This window comes from Corvus moneduloides, chromosome 3 (assembly GCF_009650955.1).
Source record: "Corvus moneduloides isolate bCorMon1 chromosome 3, bCorMon1.pri, whole genome shotgun sequence".
Lineage (NCBI taxonomy): Eukaryota > Metazoa > Chordata > Aves > Passeriformes > Corvidae > Corvus > Corvus moneduloides.
This window is the reverse complement of record NC_045478.1, coordinates 1,595,266-1,607,414: the sequence shown is the minus strand read 5'-3', so window position 1 is coordinate 1,607,414 and position 12,149 is coordinate 1,595,266. Positions and strand designations below refer to the sequence as shown.

Genomic DNA, 12,149 nt, shown 5'->3' with positions numbered 1-12,149 from the left:
TTCCCATTCTGGCATCTCCATGGAAATGCTGCGAAGGGAAGGGAGGAATTCCCAAGCTGGAGAAAACCGGGAATGCTGTAGGGGGCTGGGCCAGGAGACCAAATTTCCATGGAAAAATTCCTAATTCCACATCCCAAGCTCGTGTCCCGACTGGAATTTCCATCCATGGCTGAGATGAGCAATTATCCCAGATTTCATTTATCCAGGGAATGCTGTTAGCCGGAATAATCCGGTGGCAGAAGATTTGGGATAGGAATATTCCTGAGATTCCTAATATTCTCCGGATGGAGATTCCTGATTTTCCAGGCAGGGACACATTCCCGCTATTCCAGGCTGCTCCAGCCTTTCCCTGGACACTGCCAGGGATCCGGGCATTCCCTGGGAATTCCAGCGCAGCCGGGAATTCCTTCCCAAGATCCCAGCCCGAGCTCCCCTTTCCCAGGGAAATCCCTCCATTCCCGCCTCTCCCAGCCTGCCATTGGATCCAGCCCCATCCCGACTCCTCTGCGGGAAGGAATTCCGGCCTCCAGGCCCTTCCCTGGGAATCTCGGCACTCCAGGAAGGCTCTCCCTTCCCTTTCCCATCCCCGACTTCCAGAAAAACCCCTGGCCATGGATTCGGAGCCTCCTGGATCCCACAGTCCCGGAATGCTTTGGCTGGGATCCACGCAGCTTCAATCCCATCCCATTTCAAGGCCGGCACCTCCCCCGATGATCCCAGGCTGCTCCAGCCTTTCCTTGGACACTCCCGGGGATTCCCTGGGAATTCCAGCCCAGCCGGGAATTCCTTCCCAACATCCCACAATTCCTCCTTCATCCCCGCCGTTCCCATTCCTGCTTCCCTATCCCTGTGCCACCCCCTAGAATTCCAGGAATCCCAGGAACTGCTGAGCCGCGCCGGGAGCTGATTCCAGGATTTTTTTTCCATCTTTTCCCGCAGTTCGCCGCCGAGCTGGAGCAGCTGGATCAGCTCCTGCCTTCCTTGGAAAAGGCAGCGCCGCTGCCCGGAATGTGCGGCCCGGAGAGGAGCGATTCCGGAGGGTCCGGAGTGAAGCCGGAGCTGCTGCAGCCCAGCACCGCTGCCAGAGCCCCCACGGGGCTGCCGCGTACGTGGAGAGCCGGGAATGGGAATGGGAACGGGATAAAATCCTCATCCCGGTCCAATCCCAGCCCTGTCCCCCAGGCCAGGGTGATCCAAGCGTTCCTTGGATATTCCCAGGGATGCAGGAGTCGGGATGGAGCGGAGATTGCAGGGAGAGACAAACGCCGGCGGGTGGATGTTGGCCGGGAGTTCTGGCACAAGGAATTGGGAATCCTGGAATGCTTTGGTGGGAAGGGGTTTATGGAGGAGCCCTGGGAATGTTCCACGAGCCCAGAGCGCTCCGATCTTCCCGGGGAAAAATTCCAGGCATGGGGCAGCCACAGCTTCTCTGGGAATTCCAGCCCGGCTGGGAATTCCTTCCCAAGATCCCAGCCCGAGCTCCCCTTTCCCACTGGGAAGCCATTCCCTGCCTCCTGCCCCTCCAGCCCTTTCCCAAATCCCAGCTCTCCTGGAGCCCCTTCAGGCTCGGGAAGCGGCTCCGAGGATTCCCTGGATTCTTCCCTGACCCAGCCGGACATTCCCGCCTCTCCCAGCCTGGCATTGGATCCAGCCCCAGCCCGACTCCTCTCTCAGAAATTTTGGGAATAAGGGGGTTCACTGGGAATCTCAGGACTTCAGGATGGGTCTCCCTTCCCTTTTCCTCCCTTTTATATCCCCCAAATCCCATAAAAATCCCTCGGGATGCATTCTGAGTATCCTTGATCCCAGAATTCCAGACTGGCTTGGGTGGGATCCACGGAGCTTCAGTTCCATCCCATTCCAACCCCCCGATGATCCCAGGCTGCTCCAGCCTTTCCTTGGGCACTGCCAGGGATCCGGGGATTCTCTGGGAATTCCAGCGCAGTCGGGAATCCCTTCCCAAGATCCCAGCCCGAGCTCCCCTTTCCCAGGGAAATCCCTCCATTCCCGCCTCTCCCAGCCTGCCATTGGATCCAGCCCCAGCCCGACTCCTCTGCGGGAAGGAATTCCGGCCTCCAGGCCCTTCCCTGGGAATCTCGGCACTCCAGGAAGGCTCTCCCTTCCCTTTCCCATCCCCGACTTCCAGAAAAACCCCTGGCCATGGATTGGGAGCCTCCTGCATCCCACAATCCCGGAATGCTTTGGCTGGGATCCACGCAGCTTCAATCCCATCCCATTCCAAGGCCGGCACCTCCCCCGATGATCCCAGGCTGCTCCAGCCTTTCCTTGGGCACTGCCAGGGATCCGGGCATTCCCTGGGAATTCCAGCCCAGCCGCGAATTCCTTCCCAGTAATTCCAAGCCAATTCCCTTGGGAGCCGTGGGAATCCCGTTCAGGAAGAGGTGGGAATGTTTGGAATGGGGTCGGAGTATCCCAAACATCCAAGGCTGCCAGGAAAAGCCGCCAGGAGCCATCGGGATTCCCTCTGGTGCATCCCGCAGCCATTCCCATGGAATTCCCAGCGATTCATTCCCGAGGGCTCGGCTGCCTCTGCCTGGATCTGGAGGAGCTTTAACCCCTTCCCGACCCAAACGGCTCCGGAATTCCAGGATTCCCTCCCTTTAGGAACATCCAGCCCCTCCCTTGAGCTGGATACGATTCCCAAATCCACGGGATTGTCGGGAATTTTCGTGTCCCCATTATTTGGAGCTCCCGATTTTCCGCTCCTGGATCCTTCTCCCTTTCCCTTTTTTCCATTTTCCTTTTCCTTTTCCCCTTTCCCTTTTCCCTAAATCCCTTCACTTCCCCCTTTTCCCATTTTCCCCCTTTTTCCCCCCATTTTCTCCCCTTTTCCTCCTTTTTTCCCCTTCCCCCCTCATTTCCCCCTTTTCCCCCTTTTCCCTTTTTTCTCCCCATTTTCCCCTTTCCCACTTCTTTCCCCCTTTTATCCTTTCCCCTTTTTCCCCTTTTTCCCCTTTTTCTCCTCTTTTTTTCCCCTTTTCCCCCCTTTCTCCGCATTTTTCCCCTTTTTCCTGCTTTTCTCTCCCGTTTTTCCCTTCCCCCCTCTTTTTTCCCCCTTTCCCCCCATTTTCTCCCCTTTTCCCCCCTTTTTGTTTTTCCCCCTTTTCCCCTCTTTCCCCGTTTTTTTCCTTTTCCCGATTTTCCCCCTTTTTTCCCTTTTTCCCCCCTTTTTCCCCCCCTTTTCCCTTTTTTCCCATATTTCTCCCATTTTCCCCCCTTTCCTTTCCCCTTATCGCCGTCTTTCCCCTTTTTTCTCTTCCCCCCCCTTTTTCCCATTTTCCCTTTTCCCCATTTTTTCCCCTTTTCCCCTTTTTTCCCCTTTTCCCCTTCTTTCCTTTTTCCCTTTTTTCCCCTTTTTTCCCCTTTTCCCCTTTTTTCCTTTTCCCCCTTTTTCCCCTTTTCCCCTTTTTCCACCCTTTTCCCCTTTTTCCTTTTCCTCTCTTTTCTCCCCTTTTTCCCTTTATTTCCCCCTTTTCCCCCTTTCCCACTTTTTCCCATTCCCCCCCTTTTCCCCCTTTTTTCTCCCTTTTCTCCTTTCCCCCTTTTTCACTTTTTTCCCCTTTTCCCCTTCTTTCCTTTTGCCTTTTCCCTCTTTTCCCCTTTTTTCCTTTTTCCTTTTTTCCCCCTTGCCCCTTTTCCCCTTTTTTCCCCTTTCCCCCCCCTTTTCCCATTTTTCCCCTTTTCCCTTTTTTCCCAATTTTCCCTTTTCCCCTTTTCTTCCCCTTTTCCCATTTTCCCCCTTTTTCCCCTTTTCCCCCTTTTTTCTCTTTTTTCTCTTCCCCCCCCTTTTTCCTTTTCCCCCCTTTTCCCATTTTTTCTCTTTTTCTCCTTTTTTCCCATTTTTCCCTTTCCCCCTTTTCTTCCCCTTTTCTTCCCCTTTCCCCCTTTTCCCCCCGTTTTCCCTTTCCCACTTTTTCCCAGTTTTTCCCTTTTCCCCATTTTTCCCTATTTCCCATTTTTTCCCTTTTTCACTTTTTCCCCCTTTTCCCCTTTCCATTTCCCCTTTTGTCCCATTTTTCCCATTTTCCCCCCTTTTTCCCATTTTTCCCCCATTTTTCCGCCATTTTCCCCCATTTCCCCCCCTTTCTCCCCCTTTTTCCCATTTCCCACCCCATTACCCTCTTTTCCCATTTTTTCCCTTTTTTCCCCCATTTTCCCCCCCCTCCCCCCTTTCCCCCCATTTCCCTCCTCAATCCCTCAGGAAGTGACTCCCGTTCCCGCTCTCTTTTCCCGCCTTTCCCCCTCATTTCCTCAATCCCTCAGGAAGTGACTCCCGTTCCCGCTCTCTTCTCCCGCTCTTTCCCCCCATTTCCCCTCCTCAATCCCTCAGGAAGTGACTCCCGTTCCCGCTCTCTTTTCCCAACTTTTCCGCCCATTTCCCCTCCTCAATCCCTCAGGAAGTGACTCCCGTTCCTGCTCTCTTTTCCCGCCCTTTTCCCCCCATTTCCCCTCCTCAATCCCTCAGGAAGTGACTCCCGTTCCCGCTCTCTTTTCCCAACTTTTCCCCCCATTTCCTCTCCTCAATCCCTCAGGAAGTGACTCCCGTTCCCGCTCTCTTCTCCCGCTCTTTCCCCCCATTTCCTCTCCTCAATCCCTCAGGAAGTGACTCCCGTTCCCGCTCTCTTTTCCCGCCCTTTTCCCCCCATTTCCTCTCCTCAATCCCTCAGGAAGTGACTCCCGTTCCCGTTCTCGTTTCCCAACTTTTCCCCCCATTTCCTCTCCTCAATCCCTCAGGAAGTGACTCCCGTTCCCGCTCTCTTTTCCCGCTCTTTCCCCCCCATTTCCCTCCTCAATCCCTCAGGAAGTGACTCCCGTTCCCGCTCTCTTTTCCCACCCTTTCCCCCCATTTCCCCTCCTCAATCCCTCAGGAAGTGACTCCCGTTCCCGCTCTCTTTTCCCGCCTTTCCCCCTCATTTCCTCAATCCCTCAGGAAGTGACTCTCGTTCCCGCTCTCTTCTCCCGCTCTTTCCCCCCATTTCCCCTCCTCAATCCCTCAGGAAGTGACTCCCTTTCCCGCTCTCTTTTCCCACCCTTTCCCCCCATTTCCCCTCCTCAATCCCTCAGGAATTGACTCCCGTTCCCGCTCTCTTTTCCCGCCTTTCCCCCTCATTTCCTCAATCCCTCAGGAAGTGACTCCCGTTCCCGCTCTCTTTTCCCCCCATTTCCCCCCTCATTTCCTCAATCCCTCAGGAAGTGACTCCCGTTCCCGCTCTCTTCTCCCGCTCTTTCCCCCCATTTCCCCTCCTCAATCCCTCAGGAAGTGACTCCCGTTCCCGCTCTCTTTTCCCGCCTTTCCCCCTCATTTCCTCAATCCCTCAGGAAGTGACTCCCGTTCCCGCTCTCTTCTCCCGCTCTTTCCCCCCATTTCCCCTCCTCAATCCCTCAGGAAGTGACTCCCGTTCCCGCTCTCTTTTCCCGCCCTTTTCCCCCCATTTCCCTCCTCAATCCCTCAGGAAGTGACTCCCGTTCCCGCTCTCTTTTCCCGCTCTTTCCCCCCATTTCCCCTCCTCAATCCCTCAGGAAGTGACTCCCGTTCCCGCTCTCTTTTCCCGCCCTTTTCCCCCCATTTCCCCTCCTCAATCCCTCAGGAAGTGACTCCCGTTCCCGCTCTCTTTTCCCGCCCTTTTCCCCCCATTTCCTCTCCTCAATCCCTCAGGAAGTGACTCCCGTTCCCGTTCTCTTTTCCCACCCTTTCCCCCCATTTCCTCTCCTCAATCCCTCAGGAAGTGACTCCCGTTCCCGCTCTCTTTTCCCGCCCTTTTCCCCCCATTTCCTCTCCTCAATCCCTCAGGAAGTGACTCCCGTTCCCGCTCTCTTTTCCCACCCTTTCCCCCCATTTCCCTCCTCAATCCCTCAGGAAGTGACTCCCGTTCCCGTTCTCGTTTCCCAACTTTTCCCCCCATTTCCCCTCCTCAATCCCTCAGGAAGTGACTCCCGTTCCCGCTCTCTTTTCCCGCCCTTTCTCCCCATTTCCCCTCCTCAATCCCTCAGGAAGTGACTCCCGTTCCCGTTCTCTTTTCCCAACTTTTCCCCCCCATTTCCCCTCCTCAATCCCTCAGGAAGTGACTCCCGTTCCCGCTCTCTTTTCCCGCCCTTTCCCCCCATTTCCTCAATCCCTCAGGAAGTGACTCCCGTTCCCGCTCTCTTTTCCCACCCTTTCCCCCCATTTCCTCTCCTCAATCCCTCAGGAAGTGACTCCCGTTCCCGCTCTCTTCTCCCGCTCTTTCCCCCCATTTCCTCTCCTCAATCCCTCAGGAAGTGACTCCCGTTCCCGCTCTCTTTTCCCGCCCTTTTCCCCCCATTTCCCTCCTCAATCCCTCAGGAAGTGACTCCCGTTCCCGCTCTCTTTTCCCGCCCTTTTCCCCCCATTTCCCCTCCTCAATCCCTCAGGAAGTGACTCCCGTTCCCGCTCTCTTCTCCCGCTCTTTCCCCCCATTTCCTCTCCTCAATCCCTCAGGAAGTGACTCCCGTTCCCGCTCTCTTTTCCCGCCTTTCCCCCTCATTTCCTCAATCCCTCAGGAAGTGACTCCCGTTCCTGCTCTCTTCTCCCGCTCTTTCCCCCCATTTCCCCTCCTCAATCCCTCAGGAAGTGACTCCCGTTCCCGCTCTCTTTTCCCGCCCTTTCCCCCCATTTCCCCTCCTCAATCCCTCAGGAAGTGACTCCCGTTCCCGCTCTCTTTTCCCGCCCTTTCCCCCCATTTCCCCTCCTCAATCCCTCAGGAAGTGACTCCCGTTCCCGTTCTCTTTTCCCAACTTTTCCCCCCATTTCCTCTCCTCAATCCCTCAGGAAGTGACTCCCGTTCCCGCTCTCTTCTCCCGCCCTTTCCCCCCCATTTCCCCTCCTCAATCCCTCAGGAAGTGACTCCCGTTCCCGCTCTCTTTTCCCGCCCTTTTCCCCCCATTTCCTCTCCTCAATCCCTCAGGAAGTGACTCCCGTTCCCGTTCTCTTTTCCCAACTTTTCCCCCCATTTCCTCTCCTCAATCCCTCAGGAAGTGACTCCCGTTCCCACTCTCTTTTCCCGCCCTTTTCCCCCCATTTCCTCTCCTCAATCCCTCAGGAAGTGACTCCCGTTCCCGCTCTCTTCTCCCGCTCTTTCCCCCCATTTCCCCTCCTCAATCCCTCAGGAAGTGACTCCCGTTCCCGCTCTCTTCTCCCGCTCTTTCCCCCCATTTCCTCTCCTCAATCCCTCAGGAAGTGACTCCCGTTCCCGCTCTCTTTTCCCGCCCTTTCCCCCCATTTCCCCTCCTCAATCCCTCAGGAAGTGACTCCCGTTCCCGCTCTCTTTTCCCGCCCTTTCCCCCCCATTTCCTCAATCCCTCAGGAAGTGACTCCCGTTCCCGCTCTCTTTTCCCAACTTTTCCCCCCATTTCCCCTCCTCAATCCCTCAGGAAGTGACTCCCGTTCCCGCTCTCTTTTCCCACCCTTTCCCCCCATTTCCCTCCTCAATCCCTCAGGAAGTGACTCCCGTTCCCGCTCTCTTTTCCCGCCCTTTTCCCCCCATTTCCTCTCCTCAATCCCTCAGGAAGTGACTCCCGTTCCCGTTCTCTTTTCCCACCCTTTCCCCCCATTTCCTCTCCTCAATCCCTCAGGAAGTGACTCCCGTTCCCGCTCTCTTTTCCCGCCCTTTCCCCCCCATTTCCCCTCCTCAATCCCTCAGGAAGTGACTCCCGTTCCCGCTCTCTTTTCCCGCTCTTTCCTTCCATTTCCCCTCCTCAATCCCTCAGGAAGTGACTCCCGTTCCCGCTCTCTTTTCCCGCCCTTTCCTTCCATTTCCCCTCCTCAATCCCTCAGGAAGTGACTCCCGTTCCCGCTCTCTTTTCCCGCCCTTTCCTTCCATTTCCCCTCCTCAATCCCTCAGGAAGTGACTCCCGTTCCCGCTCTCTTTTCCCACCCTTTCCCCCCATTTCCCTCCTCAATCCCTCAGGAAGTGACTCCCGTTCCCGCTCTCTTTTCCCGCCTTTCCCCCTCATTTCCTCAATCCCTCAGGAAGTGACTCCCGTTCCCGCTCTCTTCTCCCGCCCTTTCCCCCCATTTCCTCTCCTCAATCCCTCAGGAAGTGACTCCCGTTCCCGCTCTCTTTTCCCGCCCTTTCCCCCCCATTTCCCCTCCTCAATCCCTCAGGAAGTGACTCCCGTTCCCGCTCTCTTTTCCCAACTTTCTTCCCCCATTTCCCCTCCTCAATCCCTCAGGAAGTGACTCCCGTTCCCGCTCTCTTTTCCCAACTTTTCCCCCCATTTCCCCTCCTCAATCCCTCAGGAAGTGACTCCCGTTCCCACTCTCTTTTCCCAACTTTCTTCCCCCATTTCCCTCCTCAATCCCTCAGGAAGTGACTCCTGTTCCCGCTCTCTTTTCCCGCCCTTTCCCCCCATTTCCCTCCTCAATCCCTCAGGAAGTGACTCCCGTTCCCGCTCTCTTTTCCCGCCCTTTCCCCCCATTTCCCCTCCTCAATCCCTCAGGAAGTGACTCCCGTTCCCGCTCTCTTTTCCCGCCCTTTCCCCCCCATTTCCCTCCTCAATCCCTCAGGAAGTGACTCCCGTTCCCGTTCTCTTTTCCCAACTTTTCCCCCCATTTCCTCTCCTCAATCCCTCAGGAAGTGACTCCCGTTCCCGCTCTCTTCTCCCGCCCTTTCCCCCCCATTTCCCCTCCTCAATCCCTCAGGAAGTGACTCCCGTTCCCGCTCTCTTTTCCCGCCCTTTTCCCCCCATTTCCTCTCCTCAATCCCTCAGGAAGTGACTCCCGTTCCCGTTCTCTTTTCCCAACTTTTCCCCCCATTTCCTCTCCTCAATCCCTCAGGAAGTGACTCCCGTTCCCACTCTCTTTTCCCGCCCTTTTCCCCCCATTTCCTCTCCTCAATCCCTCAGGAAGTGACTCCCGTTCCCGCTCTCTTCTCCCGCCCTTTCCCCCCATTTCCCCTCCTCAATCCCTCAGGAAGTGACTCCCGTTCCCGCTCTCTTTTCCCGCCCTTTCCCCCCCATTTCCCTCCTCAATCCCTCAGGAAGTGACTCCCGTTCCCGCTCTCTTTTCCCAACTTTTCCCCCCATTTCCCCTCCTCAATCCCTCAGGAAGTGACTCCCGTTCCCGCTCTCTTTTCCCACCCTTTCCCCCCATTTCCCTCCTCAATCCCTCAGGAAGTGACTCCCGTTCCCGCTCTCTTTTCCCGCCCTTTTCCCCCCATTTCCTCTCCTCAATCCCTCAGGAAGTGACTCCCGTTCCCGTTCTCTTTTCCCACCCTTTCCCCCCATTTCCTCTCCTCAATCCCTCAGGAAGTGACTCCCGTTCCCGCTCTCTTTTCCCGCCCTTTCCCCCCCATTTCCCCTCCTCAATCCCTCAGGAAGTGACTCCCGTTCCCGCTCTCTTTTCCCGCCCTTTCCTTCCATTTCCCCTCCTCAATCCCTCAGGAAGTGACTCCCGTTCCCGCTCTCTTTTCCCGCCCTTTCCTTCCATTTCCCCTCCTCAATCCCTCAGGAAGTGACTCCCGTTCCCGCTCTCTTTTCCCGCCCTTTCCTTCCATTTCCCCTCCTCAATCCCTCAGGAAGTGACTCCCGTTCCCGCTCTCTTTTCCCACCCTTTCCCCCCCATTTCCCTCCTCAATCCCTCAGGAAGTGACTCCCGTTCCCGCTCTCTTTTCCCGCCTTTCCCCCTCATTTCCTCAATCCCTCAGGAAGTGACTCCCGTTCCCGCTCTCTTCTCCCGCCCTTTCCCCCCATTTCCTCTCCTCAATCCCTCAGGAAGTGACTCCCGTTCCCGCTCTCTTTTCCCGCCCTTTTCCCCCCATTTCCCCTCCTCAATCCCTCAGGAAGTGACTCCCGTTCCCGCTCTCTTTTCCCAACTTTCTTCCCCCATTTCCCCTCCTCAATCCCTCAGGAAGTGACTCCCGTTCCCGCTCTCTTTTCCCAACTTTTCCCCCCATTTCCCCTCCTCAATCCCTCAGGAAGTGACTCCCGTTCCCGCTCTCTTTTCCCAACTTTCTTCCCCCATTTCCCTCCTCAATCCCTCAGGAAGTGACTCCCGTTCCCGCTCTCTTTTCCCAACTTTTCCCCCCCATTTCCCCTCCTCAATCCCTCAGGAAGTGACTCCCGTTCCCGCTCTCTTTTCCCGCCCTTTTCCCCCCATTTCCCCTCCTCAATCCCTCAGGAAGTGACTCCCGTTCCCGTTCTCTTTTCCCGCCCTTTTCCCCCCATTTCCCCTCCTCAATCCCTCAGGAAGTGACTCCCGTTCCCGCTCTCTTTTCCCGCCCTTTCCCCCCATTTCCCTCCTCAATCCCTCAGGAAGTGACTCCCGTTCCCGCTCTCTTTTCCCGCCCTTTTCCCCCCATTTCCCCTCCTCAATCCCTCAGGAAGTGACTCCCGTTCCCGCTCTCTTTTCCCAACTTTCTTCCCCCATTTCCCCTCCTCAATCCCTCAGGAAGTGACTCCCGTTCCTGCTCTCTTTTCCCACCCTTTCCCCCCATTTCCTCAATCCCTCAGGAAGTGACTCCCGTTCCCGCTCTCTTTTCCCGCCTTTCCCCCTCATTTCCTCAATCCCTCAGGAAGTGACTCCCGTTCCCGCTCTCTTCTCCCGCTCTTTCCCCCCATTTCCCCTCCTCAATCCCTCAGGAAGTGACTCCCGTTCCCGCTCTCTTTTCCCAACTTTTCCCCCCATTTCCCCTCCTCAATCCCTCAGGAAGTGACTCCCGTTCCCGCTCTCTTCTCCCGCTCTTTCCCCCCATTTCCCCTCCTCAATCCCTCAGGAAGTGACTCCCGTTCCCGTTCTCTTTTCCCAACTTTTCCCCCCATTTCCCCTCCTCAATCCCTCAGGAAGTGACTCCTGTTCCCGCTCTCTTTTCCCGCCTTTCCCCCTCATTTCCTCAATCCCTCAGGAAGTGACTCCCGTTCCCGCTCTCTTTTCCCACCCTTTCCCCCATTTCCCCTCCTCAATCCCTCAGGAAGTGACTCCCTTTCCCGCTCTCTTCTCCCGCCCTTTTCCCCCCATTTCCCCTCCTCAATCCCTCAGGAAGTGACTCCCGTTCCCGCTCTCTTTTCCCACCCTTTCCCCCCCATTTCCCTCCTCAATCCCTCAGGAAGTGACTCCCGTTCCCGCTCTCTTTTCCCGCCCTTTTCCCTCCATTTCCCCTCCTCAATCCCTCAGGAAGTGACTCCCGTTCCCGCTCTCTTTTCCCGCCTTTCCCCCTCATTTCCTCAATCCCTCAGGAAGTGACTCCCGTTCCCGCTCTCTTTTCCCGCCCTTTTCCCTCCATTTCCTCTCCTCAATCCCTCAGGAAGTGACTCCCGTTCCCGCTCTCTTTTCCCGCCCTTTCCCCCCATTTCCCCTCCTCAATCCCTCAGGAAGTGACTCCCGTTCCCGCTCTCTTTTCCCTCCTTTCCCCCTCATTTCCTCAATCCCTCAGGAAGTGACTCCCGTTCCCGCTCTCTTTTCCCACCCTTTCCCCCCATTTCCCTCCTCAATCCCTCAGGAAGTGACTCCCGTTCCCGCTCTCTTTTCCCACCCTTTCCTCCCATTTCCCCTCCTCAATCCCTCAGGAAGTGACTCCCGTTCCCGCCCTCTTTTCCCGCCTTTCCCCCTCATTTCCTCAATCCCTCAGGAAGTGACTCCCGTTCCCGCTCTCTTTTCCTGCCCTTTTCCCCCCATTTCCCCTCCTCAATCCCTCAGGAAGGGACTCCCGTTCCCGCTCTCTTCTCCCGCCCTTTTCCCCCCCATTTCCCCTCCTCAATCCCTCAGGAAGTGACTCCCGTTCCCGCTCTCTTTTCCCACCCTTTCCCCCATTTCCCCTCCTCAATCCCTCAGGAAGTGACTCCCGTTCCCGCTCTCTTTTCCCACCCTTTCCCCCATTTCCCCTCCTCAATCCCTCAGGAAGTGACTCCCGTTCCCGCTCTCTTCTCCCGCTCTTTCCCCCATTTCCTCTCCTCAATCCCTCAGGAAGTGACTCCCGTTCCCGCTCTCTTTTCCCACCCTTTCCCCCCATTTCCTCTCCTCAATCCCTCAGGAAGTGACTCCCGTTCCCGCTCTCTTTTCCCACCTTTCCCCCCCATTTCCTCTCCTCAATCCCTCAGGAAGTGACTCCCGTTCCCGTTCTCTTTCCCAACTTTTCCCCCATTTCCCTCCTCAATCCCTCAGGAAGTGACTCCCG

At 56.2% G+C, this 12,149-nt stretch overlaps 1 protein-coding gene across 3 annotated transcripts in view; it reads left to right on the top strand.

The window, feature by feature from the left end:
• The window catches only part of NCOA1 (nuclear receptor coactivator 1), a 116,408-nt gene that overhangs the window by 60,119 nt on the left and 44,140 nt on the right, over positions 1 to 12,149 (top strand). For all 3 annotated transcript variants that reach the window (XM_032103370.1, XM_032103371.1, XM_032103373.1), the window contains exon 12: positions 940 to 1,105. In XM_032103370.1, the coding sequence (XP_031959261.1) occupies positions 940 to 1,105 (166 nt within the window). The remainder of the gene's footprint in view (positions 1 to 939; positions 1,106 to 12,149) is intronic.